Source organism: Pseudorasbora parva, chromosome 1 (assembly GCF_024679245.1).
Source record: "Pseudorasbora parva isolate DD20220531a chromosome 1, ASM2467924v1, whole genome shotgun sequence".
Taxonomy (NCBI): domain Eukaryota; kingdom Metazoa; phylum Chordata; class Actinopteri; order Cypriniformes; family Gobionidae; genus Pseudorasbora; species Pseudorasbora parva.
The window spans coordinates 28,260,909-28,277,354 of NC_090172.1; the positions used below are offsets into that span (position 1 = coordinate 28,260,909).

Here is a 16,446-nt window from a genome sequence, read left to right on the forward strand (position 1 = left end):
GAAGCATTTAGAGTTCCTTTCACTGGAACTAAGCAGCCAAGCCCAACTCCTGAAAAACAACCCATACCATAATCCCCCATCCACCAAACTTTACACTTGGTAAAATGCAACCAGTACTCCAGTACTGTTCTTCTGGCAACCACCAAACCCAGCGAAGCGTAATCCTTCACTCCAGAGAACACGTCTCCACTGCTCTAGAGTCCCGTGTCGGCGGGCTTTACACCTCTGTGTCTGACGCTTTGCATTGCACTTGGTGATGCAAGGTTTGGATGCAGCTCCTGTGCCATGGAAACCCTTTCCATGAAGCTCTCTGTGCACTGTTCTTGAGTTAATCTGAAGGCCACACAAAGTTTGGAGGTCTATAGCTATCGACTGCAGAAAGTTGGCGACGTCTGTGCACTGTGAGCCTCAGCACGCGCTGACCCCGATCTGTGATTTTACGTGGCCTATTTAATTAATATTTCATTTTTACCTTGGGTATGTCAGTTTTGGGTTTGTAGTCCAAAAAATATTTTTTTCAAGAGGCGAAATATGAAGTCTTTGCATAATACATGAGGTTTATTCATAGAAATAAGTTATGTAAAACAACACACACAAAATTGTCATGCAGAGGATATTTTTGGTGGTATTATTTATTCTGCTATATTCAATAATTCCAGACAGTAATGCCATTAACAAGAAACATTGACTCTTTATCCTTTTAGAGTAACCTTGTATGTCTGTATGTGTGTTTCAGCGTTGGCCAGACTACGTGGAGCGATATCTGAACACCAGCTCGGCCTCTCCAGAGCTGCGAGAGCACCTCTCCCAGAAGCCTGTGTTTCTCCCCAGGTGAGGCTCAGCCAAGTACACCCATCTTTAGAGCCATGAGTCCTTTACACTTGCCCCCTTCCCATCAAGCATCAACTCAAGACAGGAACATCCCAGGAATGCTTACGGTAGTCATGGGAAAATATCTGGGAGTCACACTGTACAAGTGCTGCCTGTTTGTAATCGCCTGGCATTGTTTTGTTTTTTTATTTCCACCCAAACACACATGAGCTCTCTGCCTGCTTGCATTCGCACTTTACTGAGAATTTATTTAATGAGAACCCATTGTTAGGTTGTTTATCTCTGCTCAGATGTGGCCACAGTACAGTCATATTGGTTATTTTATGCTTATTTATGAATTGTAAGTATGGTGTGTTTGTAGGGTATGTGTGCAGAGGTATTATCTAAAATTATGTGCACCCTTTTTTATTTTAGGGTATAATAGCGGTGGAGCCTTTATAACACGTTTAATGAGGTGGAACAATTCATTTTATTTTAATATGTTTTTCATCTGAGAATATGGAAGATGTTTTTAAATGCCTACTCTTAACAGGGTTCGGTTGAGTCATCACTTTCTTTGAAAGAGACTGAAGACTGTGCATTTAGATATGAGCCTGAGTGCTCTGTTCAGATCTGTACTTTTTCCTTTGAATAGATTTTCATAATCTTTTTAAAATAGCCCACTCTTGGGTTTCTGAAAACTTCTTTGCCTTCTCATATAAAGTGTGCTGTGGTCTGTTTGTGTAATTCTATTCACAGATATATTTCTGTATGTAACTTGATTTCATTCTTGTGTATAAATGTTTTTATAGTCTAAGATTTGAGTGAGTAGACCTTGTATGCTCAGATCTCAGAGATGATGTGTCCTCCCATCGCTGATTCTCTCTTGAGTTCGATTGGGGTTGTCAGTTTACAAAGTAGTTCTGTGACTCGAAATTAAACTCACTATGGTCTGACACAAACACGGCTGTATTTCAGAGAGGGGCTTGTCAATAAAATTCTGGTCTGGATTTTATCCTCAAATGTGCGTGTATTTCTTTCCAACAGACGTTTGAGCTGTAGCATGGGAGGATGATTGATTTGCTTGTTCTTTCATTTATTTTTTTAATGCATGTTTTATGTGCAGTGCTGGAGAGATGCTCTTGATGTCTCCATCCTCAAACAGACAATCAACTTATTTATTTATTCTTTGGATTGATTTCATTTCTTTTCTGTTTATGTGCAGTGTGAGGTTGTGTTGCTGACATTGCACCACTATTTTTGCTAAGAAAAGTAATGCAACAAACATTTCTAGTGCATGGTCATCCAATGCATAATGCACAATGTCAACCCATATCCTGGCTACTTAACCTAATTCCCTACCTGGTTTCTTTTTTTGTGACGATTGGCTAGTTTCTTTAAGTGAAGTCCTGAATTCAAAATAAGAGTCATGGTTTCTATGCCCATTCACATCTGTAACCTTTGGTAAGTACACTTCTAATTTTAGTCTTTAATTGAAGCAGGGAAATTAACTGTCCATATTTTTTTTTTATCCACCCAAAATCTTGATTTGGCACTTGATCAATATGAATTTGCCATGGATATGAGTTTTCAATGGAAATTATCGTATCTGTTGATATTTTATCATATCTATTAAGACCAAGGTGCACTGTAGACAGTTGCATTAGTGCATAGTTTCTCTTTTTGATTAGGATCTTCCTCTCCCTAAGCTGTCAGATACTGAGCCTTAACATGTTTGATAGCATTTGTACTAAATTTAAGAAAGACTTGGGTGTCTTGAAAATGAAACAATGTGCCTTTTTTCTTTTTAAGAAATCTAAGACGAATCCGGAAGTGCCAGAGAGGTCAAGAGGTGCAGATGAGAGAGGCCAAAGAAACAGCCAAGAAATCCTCAGAGGGCGGCGAGGACTCCAAGATGGAGTGCATGTTTAAGCTCAACTCCTACAAGATGGTGTACGTCTTCAAGTCGGAGGACTACATGTACCGACGCACTGCACAGCTGAGAGCGCATCAGGTATATAGATGATAGAGCAGTGGTTCTCAAACTTTTTAACTCGAGGGCTCCCCATTGTCCAACACCATATTCAACAGCCCCCATATTAAACAAGAATGTTCCTCTGTAATTATATTTGGTTGAAATTATTATTTGTATGACTAGAATCAAGTCGTGGTGATATTTTATGGGATGTTTTCCCTAGTATTCATTACTTACGCCACCATATGTCATTCTAATCCTGTATGACTGACTTTCTTCTAGACGTGCAAGAATGATGGTAACCATACAGTTTCGGTTTCCATTGACTTGCATTGTATGGACAAAGAGTACAATGAAATTCAATGAGAGCTGAACCTGTTTGGTTACCAACAATCCTCAAAATATATATTTTTAAAAATCTGTATTATATATTCTAAGAAAGTCTTGCAGGTTTGGAACAACATGAGGGAGAGAAAATTGACTATCCCTTAAAATGAACACATTTTAGGATTCTAATTCTGTATGTTCCTTATTGAAGGGGGAAAATATGATTTCAGTTCACATCTTGTTTTTATTTCATATTTATTATAAATATAATTAAGAATAAGAATCAATGTGATAGAGGAATTTGTTTTGAGATCGAGATGCTTCACAATAGTTTGATTTCTGTTTGTCTCGATTTGTTTTCAGTCTCACCAGCGCGTAAGCACTCGTCTGCATCAGCGCTTTCAGGCGTGGCTGGACAGGTGGCGGAAAGAGCACGTGACCACCGACATGGCAGCCGTCACGTACAAGTGGCTGATGGGAGAGGGCCGGGAGGGGCTGTTGCCCTGCAGAACGGTCTGTGAGCCCAAGATCCTCCACTTCCAGAACATCAACAAATATAAAGTCACCTACGGCACTACATTGTAAAGCTCAAGTTTTCAAGACAAGAGGGGGCTTTTACCTCCCATTTTATGTTGTTTTTATTATGACTGAAGTAGCACTGAAATTAAAATCGGACCGCAATTGAGTTCTTTGAAGATTGCTCACTTTGTTTTTTTATTTTTACCTTTTTAAATTTTTAAATTGGAGTCTTTTCCCCCCCTGGACTTTATACCCAGTTGTCTTTTGTCCTTGAATCATGAGGGCAAGAAAACACTTCTTGCAAATGCTGCAGCTCTAGTCAGACATTCATTTGATTGTCACGGAAATAAGAGTAACTTTTGTCTTTTTGAGAGGCTTTTTTGTGTGTGAAAAGGCTGGTTTACAGATCCAGGTCAAATCCATGCCCATTTGTATATTTTTATTTTTCATCTACTCAAGGTGAATAGTAGTTTATTAGCTGTCTTTTGTGGTTCACTTTAACCACATACATGTTCAAGAAAGTGACAGAAAATCTTGACTTAAAAAAAAAAAAGCCTCTGTGCTTGGGGCTATGCAGCTAAACCAGGACTGATGATGTGAATTTCCCTAGTCTATTGTTCGCAATATACATGAAATGTAATTAAGGTCTCTTTTCACTGGTTAATTACAGCACCATTAATGAAGGTATTACTGTTAATTAATAGACATCCAAGATACCAGCCACAACGTGTCAATCAGGAACACCAGAATAAGTACAGTCACAAAAGCTCTTGTAATGTAAATACAATGTATATATATGCCTGACCGTTTATATTCAGACAACCTTCACTGTTACGTAGTTCAGCTTTTAGGCTTCCTTATCAGCGTAGTGGAGGAACCTAATGCTGGGATGTTTAAGAAAACACTTTATGACTATTCTTACCAAAGGGAGTACTTGTTTAAAGTGTTTCGTCTGGTCACTCTGTCTCCTCTCTTTATGTAGTTATGGAAATGTTCATTTCGACAGCTTCGAGTTTGTCCAGAACCGGAGATGTTGTATAGGATCATTATTTTCATGACACTATATTTGGCCCTTATCTGAACTTGTATTCAAATTTGTGATATCACTGCCTGTGTTCTGAGTAGAACTTAGAAACAATCCTGTTTGGTCCCAGTTTGCCCTCTTATATTGAGAAATTTAGAAATGTAACTTGGGGCACATTTGTGTGTGCTTTAAGGCTTTGGTTTATGCTGACAAATATGTAAAACATATTTAAAGAAGGCAATGACGGCATGTTTCTATGTTCTCGTGTACAGCCCTTTTATATTATTCATTATTGTTTTAAAGATTGAAATAAAACCGAATTGTAGTAGATCACCCTGCTGTGTGTCTTGCTGCCTGGAACTGAAACGATCAATAATGCATGCTTGTTTTCACACTGAATTACACTTATATGCTCTGAATATGAGGATGCATAATTAATGTGCACTGAAACACACAGTGTTGTGTTTCCAACGTGGCAGCAGAGGGAGCATTGGGACTCTCCTGGGGCACAGTAATAATGTTCTACAACTGAAATGTAACTAGAATTAACTTAAACATTACTCTTACTCTCATAACACTGAAGCATGCAGTTATTAATTTGCAGTGCTGGAGTTTTATGAGGAAATGCAATTAACTTTTTTAAATACTATATTTTTATTACTTGACCAAGTAAAAAAAAAAAAATGTTTACCAGAAATCAAAGATATGTTATAGTTTCTTAACCAAAAAGTGGAGGATTTTAACACCACAGAAAATAATAAAAGGCTGAAGTGAAATGAAAAAGGTTCTGGTTTGATATGCCTTATTATTCAATTAAAAGTTGCGCCTGTATTATAGTTAAGCGGTCCCTGGAGAAATGGGTAGTAAAAGCCTCTACAATCCATAACTTGGAGCATAAAATGAAAACAGGCTTTTAAGGACAGCTGGAGAGTTGGATGCCAAAACCTTCTTTAGACCCCTTTGATTCGTTTACAAAGCCCTTGCCGTTTGCATTGGCAAATGTCTCTAATTACATTAATGAGCTTTCCTATTTAGGAAAAACTTCTTTATAGTGATTACGTGTGTGTGTGTGTGTGTACCTGGTATTCCATAAATTATGGGGACCAAATGTCCCACAAGGATAGTAATACCAGTACATTTTGAAAACAGTTTCTAAATCACACTAAAATTTAAAAATGCATGCAAAGTTTGTGATAGGTAGGGTTAGTGTAAGGGAAAAGAACAGTTTGTACAGTATAAAAATCATTACATCTATGGAATGCTCCCATAAAACAATGTGTTGTGTATGGAATGTCCCCATAATGTGTGTGTGTAGGTACATACCAGTCAGCATCCCCACAAGAAAAATTATTTAACAAACGTAGTAAATTGTTTTTTTTTTTTTTTTTTTTTTAATGTAAACCTGCAAAGTTTTTGAGATGGATGTAGCCAAACCGAGAATGTGTGTGTAACATTTAAGGCTGGAGTAAAGATTACAGATCATAGGAATAAATGTCATTTTAAAATATATTACAATACAACAGTTACATGAAATGCAACCATGGTGAACATAAAAGACTTCTTTCAGAAACTATTTCCAGCTAATACTGATATCGATTTTCATTCGGTAGAATTGGTTAAATAGATTAAAAAAAATACAATCATATCATTTACAATTACATGTCTTTATTATTTAATGCATCAAGCTGCCATTGTAACTGTGCTAATAATGTTTGGCAGATATAACCATGAATATAATAACTAACACCAGGATCACTCAATTCCCCAACTGTCCGGCCCACCCCAAGGGTCCTGTAGCCCGCCTTAAATCTTAGAGCTCGAGCCAGGCCTGACTGACACTGTGCATATAGGCTATAATTAATAAGAAACATTATAAAAATGAATCTAATGATTAATGGACAAAAATGGTATCCAAGTCAGAACATAAGAAAGTATCAGCTAACACACTAGTGCAAGTTAATCATGAACAAAATGTTATTCCTTCAAAGCTGCAAGTGCCGGAATATCCCTCCATCCAGTTCACCACGGTGCTCATTCCCGTACATAAATCCGTGTGCACACCACATCGTCGGCCCCAAAGGTCTGAGCAATGAAGACAAACAGAGAGATAATGTCATTCTTTCAGTGTTATTCACAGTTCAGTTTGTTTACCATGATCCATTTGCAGTCAATTACATGAGACACCCTTAAAAATGAAGGTACAGAAGGTGGTTTACTTTTAAGTTTAGCATGTAGCTTGTTGAAACTGTGCATCGGTGAAATGTTTTGACCGATGTATTTATTTGAATTAAGAGGAAGTGCCTCTGACATCTCAATGCTGTCCTTTCATATTTACTGGATCTTAAACTAGAGCAGCTGACAACACTATACACCATCTGCACTCCAGAGCAGGACCACCTCACACACTCTTAAAAAATGGTGTTAGTACAGGCCATCTGCTGTGTGTGGCGGTGTTGTGGGAGACATTAGAGAGAGGAGTGTCGGGCCCCTACACACCGCCATGCAGCATTCCTACATGTAACATGATCAATTAGACCCATTAGCAAAGTATTTTCTGGGTCACTGCGGGTAACTTTGCTCCATGATGCCGGCTTTATGGTAATGTGTGTCCATTTTTACACAAAAAAACACATTAATCATTAGGGTTAAACAACTGATTAACTTTAAGCCATTCTTAATGAGGAGAGCTGCAATGAATAAGACATGGTTCATAAGAATAACATTCATTTCAATCAACAATATTGCAAGTGCCATTATATGCATGCGCAATAAGGCATTTTTAGAATAAGCTGCAGTTGGTCAAAGTTGCACTTTGGCATGATTATTCAGCTCATGACAAAACAGCTGGTCTGGAATGGAAAGACATGCATCACTATCATGCATTCAAAGGCCTGAAGGAGTTGTGATGTGAGCCAGCTGCATCACCATTTCGCTGCCATGCATCACATTTTCTGCTCTGCCTAATAAGACACAGATGTGACTTCAACATGCCTTATCTTGCATCATGTAATGTCACCAACTGTGTCAAGGTCCATGAGTGCAATAAAGTAGACCAAAAATACGACTGAGTGCAAGTTGTGCTGTGTTAATGGTCCGGCGTATTTCCCTGTTGAGGTCATTTATTTAGCAATAACTTTCCATCACTAGAGTATGGGCCTGAAAAGGCCTCGTGAATAACTTTTTCAACAATTGTGATATATTTCAGCATAAAATAGACCGCAACATACATAAGTAATATAACATAAAACCATTTAACAAAAAAAAAAAAAAAGGAAAATGGCAGCAAATTTAACTGTTGCTTCAGTAGAAGCTATTGCTAATTTGAAACCAAATTTTGTTATTATATAAAAAAAAACTAAAAAGTAAGAATAAAAAACCTTGATTTTAATGGTAAAAATCTGGAGAAAAAAAAATGCTACGGTGAAAACCAGTTAATTGGTTAAAAGAAAGTTTCTGTACTATATACAGTGAATAACTGTAATAGATCTAGCCTTACATTTTATTTAATTTTACAGTAAAATACCATACAATTTACAGTTCTTGGGAGTGAAAAAGTGTAAGTTGTTAAGTAATTTATAGTGAAAAATGTAAATTGATATTCCTAGAATTCCCTGCATGACACTTCATGATGTATTTTCCCTTTTTTTCTTTTTCTGATCAGTTATCAGTTATGACATTAGGGTTTTATGTTACATCTGGTGTTGTTAAAATAATGTTTATTGCATTTTTAAACCACGATGGTGTTTAGTGTTTGTGTAAATGACACCTGCCATATATTAGTATTGTCCTTCTAAAAGCTGCTGTGATGAGCTTTGATTCCTCATGTGACTCTTCACCGCTGTCATTGGTGGTTGCCAGTATAATATCAAGGGTACATAACAGATATTAGTATTTCAATAAATTGGTAAATAAACATTATTTCAGTTAATAAAATGTTTTATTACTGTGAATGTAATGATAATTATTACAGTGTACATGTAATTATTACAATATAAACCTTTACATTTTACAGTAAAGCTGAAAATTATAACTATAAAATAGGCAGTAAATACGTGCTTTCCTGTAAAACCTAAAAGGTTGCTACCATAATTTTTACAGTAAAGTTTTTTTTTTACTGTTAATTTTTAGGGGGGGGGGTCAGTATATATACACACTTTATTATTATTATTATTATTATTATTATTATTATTATTATTATTATATTTGTATTATTTAATCAAAGGTTGAATGTTTGATCTTGCTGGATGCAATCAGTACTAAAATTATGTAAATTATGTAAAAACAACAATTTATAAGAATGTAGCATTTTTGTGATGCAAAAAATTCATGTTCTGACAAGGTTGCACACAAAACTAGGAAAATAATTTTTTTACATTTTATTTTACTGTAGTGAACTGAATGTCAGTTCAAAAGTTTACAATTATTTTGTCATGTACATATAGTCATGAAGGTCAATTAATGTGGGTGGAACATACTAAAATCACAATTTTAAGGGAGTAAAGACACATGGGCCCAGTTTCACAGACAGGTCTTAGATTAAGCCAGGATTAGTTCGATTGGGACATTTAAGTAGCTTTTATAAATGTGCCTTAGGAAGAAAAAAAACATTAGCCTACACTGGTGTGCATCATGAGACAAAACAATGACACTGACATATTTTAAAATCTGTCCGTGCAAGCTGCTTTCAGTTAAGACAGCTCAAACTTGCATTTTAGTCTGGGACTAGCTTAAGCCTGATCTGTGATCTTAAGTTTTCCTGATCTTAAGTTTTCCTGATCTTAAGTTTTTCATGCATTTTCATACTCGACTGTAGTTTTCACTACAAAAATATGATTTGCCATTGCGCTTCTAATGCTTTAAAAATGTATTGGGATACTAAAGTGTACTAAAACAGAAGAAGTTACTGAATGAAGCAAAGTAAGCCAGATCAAAATCAGGCCTGGGTTATAATTTGTGTTATATAGAGCCCTTATGAACTTTTAGGTATGGCCTACACATATCAAGCTACTTATAAATACCATGACCTTTATGTTTGAACTTTTTTAATCATTAAAATGGTATTAGTATTGGAGAAGATGCATTGTGTCACACAAGGTTAGCTGCTAGGTTGTGTCCTGCATAAGTTACCTTTATTGAATGCTCTTTTTATATGGCACATATTTTCAGTGACCCATGTGAGGAATGGTGAAAATCAGTGTTTCACCATCACAAGTCGTTCTGAAACCCGCTTTAAAGTTTACAACAGATACTTGAGCGAAAGAGGAAGGCATTTGATGTCCCTCAGGGGCAGCAAAGCCAGTGAATGAAGCCAGTAATAAAACCTCCTCAGTTATAAGGCCAGTTTACTGTTGTCCATCTGGCCTATAAAAGAGAGAAGGCCAGATGTTTACCCAATGCTGCATTTTTGCAAAATTTCCAAACAAATAAATGAAAAGTGTTAGTAATCTCAAAGCAGGCTGAAACACGTGACCTTCAGCACAGAATAGACAATGCCAGGAGCAGAATGAAGGATTTTAGTAGTGTTGAAGGAAAAGGTCCTCACCAGGATGAGTTCGTTCCCTCTCAGCTCTCGTGTCCAGAATGTCTTAGGGCCGTTACCATCCACAAGGGTTTGCCTGCAGGTCATCTTGTTCTCTGTCTCCCATGTCACCAGGCTCTGTGGACAATTACAGTCTAATGGTAGTCTTGCAACACAGCCTTTTAAAGATGAACATCTGTATCTAACGTGTACAGTAGGCTACTCTGTGAAAAAAAAGAGTTCTTTCCAAGGACAAACGTTCAAATTATTCTCAGAGGAATTCTTCTGTCCATTTGCATTTGAGTTATGATCTCCACTGAATGCTAAAGGCTCTCAGCCATTGATTTGAGGGAGTGAATCATAAGTAATAGTCTGAGGAGAGATGACCATCACAGCTATATATTTTACCCTTTTACATAACCCCTGCATACATTTCTCTGCATTAAATCACTGAAATTTTATAAATATACAAGGTTCATTTTATGATAGCCTCTGCCAAATATCTAGAAAATGTTTGGGTGTGAATTTATGTCAAAAACAGATGTTTATTTTGTGCCAGACCTGCGGTTACTTTTATTTGCCTGTAAAAGGGCAGCAGTCATAAAGGTTACCCCTGTTAAAAAGGCTTTCAAGCACATGACAGCTCGGCTCCCTTTCAGCAGCCTCTGATGGGTTGACAGGCTCAGAATGAAAACTCAGTGCCCTCACGAAACACATCCCGTCATATCAGTGCTCATCTGTTCTTTAGTATGCACACTTTATCTTACGCAGTGCTGGATGCGATGGTGCAACTGCAACCGTTTGAGTCAGAATCCCCATAGATCCATTTAAATCCAGGAGATTAAAGGTGGAAGTCACATTAGGGTAGTCTAGATAAGCTTGCAGTGTCGCTTTGATGCATTTGTGTCATATAATCTAATTTACCAAACTATCTGTGATCTAAATAATGGGTGAAATAATCTGTTTATTGATTTACAGCTAATCTCTTATGCTCACCAAAGCTGCATTCATATATATAGTATATATGATATTTCAAATACTGTAAAGAATTATTTTAAAAATAAGTTACCTGGTTGCCTCAAAATATTAAGTTCATTGAAATTAAAAATTTGAGTTAATACAATGAACATTTTTGAGAATCGACAACATTTACTCAAATATTATTGAAAGATGTTGTAAGCATATTGGGTAATTGTGTCTTTTATTTGTGATGACGCAGTGAAACATGCCAAATTGTGCTGTTTTCATGATTTATCAGTTTTTTTGTGGTTCAGTTACAATAATATTTTGAGTTTCTATTTATTAAACCAATTTCCTTCATTGTATCAACTCAATTTTTTTATTTCAATAAACTCAAAATTTTAAGGCAACCAGGTTACTTACTTTTTTAAGTTAAACCAACTTTTTTTTTTTTTACAGTGTATGTTCTATTTAAATACATTTTTTAAAATGTAATTCATTCCTGTGATCAAAGCTGAATTTTCAGCATTATAACTTCTGTCTTCAGCATCACATAATCCTTCAGAGATCATTCTAATATGATGATTTGCTGATCAAGAAACATTTATGATTATTTATGATTATCAATGTTGAAAACAGTTGTGCTGCTTAATATTTTGTGTGGAAACCATGTCACCTTGGACTATTAGATGAATAGAAATCTCAAAAGAACAGCATATCTATGGAAATCTTGTGTGGCATTCTTTAAAAATAAAATCATGACTCATTTAACATTTAAATAAGCAGTGTCTGCTTTTTCTTTTTTAGGGCAATCTAGGCAGCTGTCTGTATTATTTGTCATCTCTCTATGCTCCTTTAGAAATGACAATCCAAAGAAAACCCCTAAGCGTATTACCTTGCACTTCCGCCCATCTACGGTCTCTTCGTTGAACTCTTGTCCTATCTGGAAGTTGATTTCTGTGGTCCTCACGGTAGTGGAGGTTTTGATGTAGAACTGTTCTCCGTTCTGACGAATCTCCACATGGGGTTTAGAGGCGGCTGCACAGGCCACCTTCCTCAGCATAGCGTTCACCCCTACATCACACAAAACATCTTATTATAGCACATCAGCTATGCTAAATTTGTCACTTTGCTTATGTAAATGTTTTCAGTTCTGTATCATTGAGAGTGCAAGTCTCCAATTAAAATTATTATTATACACAAAAATGATCAAATAACTCCATGAGCACTCATCGCTCTTGACTGTGCTGTAATTATCCACTTGCATATCTGACTCTAATTCCCTCAAGATGCACATCATTTATTTGTATCTGCTGTAGTTGATAGGAATATCGGACCAGCTTTCATGTTTTTCAATGTGACTGATGTTCATTTTTCCTAGCCATAACTGGGGAAAAGCAAGCATTCATACAGCCGCGGCATGTTCTGCCTAAATAGTTATGAAGTGACCACATGGTAGATTGTTATCAGCAGATGTTGAAAATAAGAGTTGTAATGACGGTGTGTTGACTGGAAGGAATGCCATGGCTCTTGCTCTTGTGTAGTGCCTGCTTGGACAATGTTGAAATTCTAGGACCAACATTTTTGGCACAGGACTGTAGTGTAAACTATTAGGGTGAGTAACTGTCTGATCAGTTTCATAAATATTTCAATTCTCATTCCCCCCTATTCCAAAACGTGTCTCTTTATGTTTGGAAACAATCCAGAGGCTAAATCCGTTAGGCATCAGATTCACTCACCATTACTTTATTTTTTGATTGGGAAATATGGCATTTCTCGATTCTGATATGCCATTTCTTCCAATTCTAATATGCAATTTCTTCCAATTCCCTTCGAAAGTTTAGGCTCAGCAAGATTTTGTTTAAATAAATGAATATTCAGTATTAAACTGATTAAAGGTAACATTAAAGACATTTACAATGTTACAAAATATTTCTAAATTTGAAATGCTGTTCTTTTGAACTTTCTATTCATCAAAGATCACAGTATATCGTGATTTCAACAAAAATATTAAGCAGCACAACTGTTTTCAACATTGATAATACAAATAAATGTTTCTTAAGCAGCAAATCAGCATATTTAAATGATTTCTGAAGGATCATGTGACTGAAGACTGGAGTAATGATGCTGAAAATTCAGCTTTGCATCACAGAAATACATTTTAAAACATTCAAATTGAAAAAAGTTATTTAAAATGTGATTTTTAAAAAAAATAAAATTAGTTTTAACCATATTATTGATCAAATAAAGCAGTGGTGAACATTAGAAACCTAAGCATAAAACAAAAATCTTACCCCAAACTTTTGAATTTCTGAACAAATAATTTGACCAAACCATATTTGCAGGGGGAGCATATACGTATTTACATTTAATTTAATTTTGAAATAAAATCCAGTGAGCGGGTGCATTTTTGTGCCCTTGCTAAATCTCTGCACTGTCTCTCTAGCTTTGGGAATTTGAATAAGAATCCAGGCAACTCATGCTGCCAAAGAAACAAAAGAGACTGAAGAAGCAGTCCAACAGCCCGAAAATAATAGTGATTTACTCTTCACACTAGTTAATCCATGAATATGCTATTCAAGATGAAACAGCAGCAGAAGAGAGGATCCTGGACACGGCCTAAACAACAGAATAAAATAGTGTAGTGATCACCTACTACACACTTAGTGGAGGATAAAGTGAGTGGATCACTTACCGAGTGCTTTCAGGAGTTCTTCAAAATTTTCACTGCTCTTCATCTTCCAGGTTCCAGCAAAATTGGGCATCTTGACCTGTTCCTTTTCTATCAGTGTTACTTTAAAAACTTGCTTTGTAAACCAGAAGCCTAATAGATCTAAACAGATCCCCTACCCTTTTCTATTTTTCAGATCTAAGAAGCTGTCAGTCTCCCTCGTTTTCTTCTTCTCTTTCTCACACTGTCTCTTCTACAGTGTCACCCTCTCTTTCTTTCTGTCTCTGTTACGCCTTCTAGACCACTGCTGATAGCAAGCATCTGTGACGTACGTCCGTGGTCCCTCCCTCCCGCCCAGATGGATGTAACGGCTTACAGGAGCCATTCTCTAACGCTTCTCATTCATCTCACATCCTTGAATTCATTGCTTTAATATTATCCGAGCTGTCACATTTATTCTCATATAAAGCTCCTAAAGACTTTAAGTAGTCAGTTCCCTCTTATAAAGTCTTATACTCTTAGAAAGTCTTTTTATCATTCTGCCAGTTCTGCAACTTTTGAATGAAAATAAATGGAAGTAATAGGTTTCATTTTCTACTAGTGCACTTACCAAAAAAAAAAACAACACTGAATATTATCTTTTGCAAATATATCCGGTTGATGAAACTGTGAGTGTATGTACTCAAGGATATAGATTAGATTGTCAATGTTTTTCTCTTTTAAACAACTTAAAAACAGCTCTGAAGTCCTCGACACATTTCCCATGAAGACCCATTCATCCTGGATCCTGCATCCCAAGAGGAGAAGGACAGGAGCCCCAGGAGAGAAAGAGGGGCCCCAGGCTGAACTCCTCCCTGCCCTGCTCGGCAGTCTGATTTGTTCCTGTCCTGAAGTTGTTTCATTTATCTCATTTGACAAAGTGCCTTTGAGACAGCGGTTGATAATTAATGTAGAGAGAGGGCAGAGAGCACTTTGTCATTTCTCCAGGAAGTATCCATGAGAAGGAACGGACCCATCCACTTGCTAGCACACCCTCATCGGCCACTGTTTGTCCCATCAATCAATCGATTTGGTATGGGCCTTAGATGTTGCTGTGCGTGAATGTATCTTTTCTCTCTTTTGCTTTTATAAGGCCCTGGTGAATGTGCCAATGTGTGGTCCAGGAAATAGGCCACTCTATGCCAAGACCATGATGGAGGGCCATTGTTCCTCAAAAACCCGCAGAATGTTTAAAGGTTGCATTAACATACTGTATTGCATTGTGTCATGTTATTGCATTAACAGTGGACAAGAGTAATTTTGTTTAACATATGGGTAACACTTTACAATAAGATAATGCATTAACAAACATGAGCCTGGTTTCACAGACTGGGCTTAGATTAAGCAATGATTAGCCCTTAGTTAAATGATGACATTTAAGTATCTTTTATAAATGTACCTTAGAAAAACATTACTGGTGTGCATCTTGAGACAAAACAATGGCACTGACATATTATTAGATCTATCAGTGCAAGCTGCTTTCAGTTAAGACTTAAGGCTTAAACATGCATTTTAGTCTGGGACTTAAGCCTGATCTGTGAAACTAGGCAATTAAGTAACAATAAGCAATCTATTCTTACAGCATTAATTAATCTTTGTTAATGTTAGCTAATAAAACTGTTCACATTCATGTTAGTTCACAGTGCATTAATTAATAATAATGGATACAATGGTCTAACTTTATAATAAATGTATTTAACTAGGCTATGTCCTAATTTTTAATGAATGGTAACACTAAAACGTAAATTAATGGTCCAATTCTCACTATTAACTATTTGTTTATTAGCATGCATATATTATTATGATATTTGTGGTTTATTAGTACTTGTGCCTTATACTGCATGACTATAATTCTAACCTAATACCTAAACTTAACAACTTCATTACCATTAATAAGCAGTATTTAGAGTTTGAGGAAAAAGTCATATAGTTAATAGTTAGTTAATATTGAGAATTTGATTCACTGCACTCATTGTGTACGTACATTTTACATTGTAATTATGCGTTTAAAAAAACCTGCATGCAATTACAGCTGTAATTAATTTCTGTAATTACACTGTAGAGCCTTACCATACACCAGTCCGTGACCCACAATTAAACAAAACCATACCTCCAAACCTGTCCCAAAGCTTACTCGTATCCCACCTAAATAGCAGCAAGTGTTTTGCAATACAACATGAACACAGTGAGCAAATTGTACCAACATTTTTGTCTACACATTTAAACACACATACAATGGTTGATATTTATAATGTATTAGTAAATGATGAGTTTAATTGTAAATGGACTGCATTTATATAGCGCTTTGAACAGACCTATGGCCATCCAAAGTGCTTTACATATTGCTTTACGCTCCCACACGATCACATAGTAATGCGTATCAATAGTACTAGTGTGCAATCTCGTGGAATGTATACGCCAAAATGGGTTTTGGCGTGCATATGCTACGCAGTTTTTCTCATGCACATTATACGCACTTTATGGCATGCATATGACACGCTATTGGGTAGGTTCGGGTGGTGGGGTGGGTGGTTTGTACATATAATACACCATAAAGTGCGTATCATAGGCACGTGAAAAACCATGTACCCGCAACCCATTTT

At 36.4% G+C, this 16,446-nt stretch overlaps 2 protein-coding genes across 3 annotated transcripts in view; one reads left to right on the forward strand and one right to left on the reverse strand.

Annotated features, from left to right (window-relative positions):
- The window catches only part of sin3ab (SIN3 transcription regulator family member Ab), a 42,024-nt gene extending 37,036 nt beyond the window's left edge, over positions 1–4,988 (forward strand). The window contains exons 19-21 of the mRNA XM_067437492.1: positions 737–831; positions 2,623–2,824; positions 3,476–4,988. Of these exons, the coding sequence (XP_067293593.1) occupies positions 737–831; positions 2,623–2,824; positions 3,476–3,697 (519 nt within the window). The 3' untranslated portion in view covers positions 3,698–4,988. The remainder of the gene's footprint in view (positions 1–736; positions 832–2,622; positions 2,825–3,475) is intronic.
- A 1,312-nt stretch (positions 4,989–6,300) lies between these two features.
- On the reverse strand, positions 6,301–14,091 carry crabp1b (cellular retinoic acid binding protein 1b). Of its 2 annotated transcripts, none has more exons than XM_067437494.1 (4): positions 13,829–14,091; positions 12,029–12,207; positions 10,198–10,311; positions 6,301–6,737 (listed from the first exon to the last, which is right to left on the reverse strand). In XM_067437494.1, exons 1-4 carry the CDS (start codon positions 13,896–13,898, stop codon positions 6,687–6,689), a joined length of 414 nt encoding a protein of 137 aa, XP_067293595.1. In that variant the 5' UTR covers positions 13,899–14,091; the 3' UTR covers positions 6,301–6,686. The 2 variants fall into 2 exon arrangements, with proteins under 2 accessions (XP_067293595.1, XP_067293596.1); XM_067437495.1 differs by lacking the exon at positions 6,301–6,737 and adding an exon at positions 9,879–10,016.
- Positions 14,092–16,446: the final 2,355 nt, after the last annotated feature.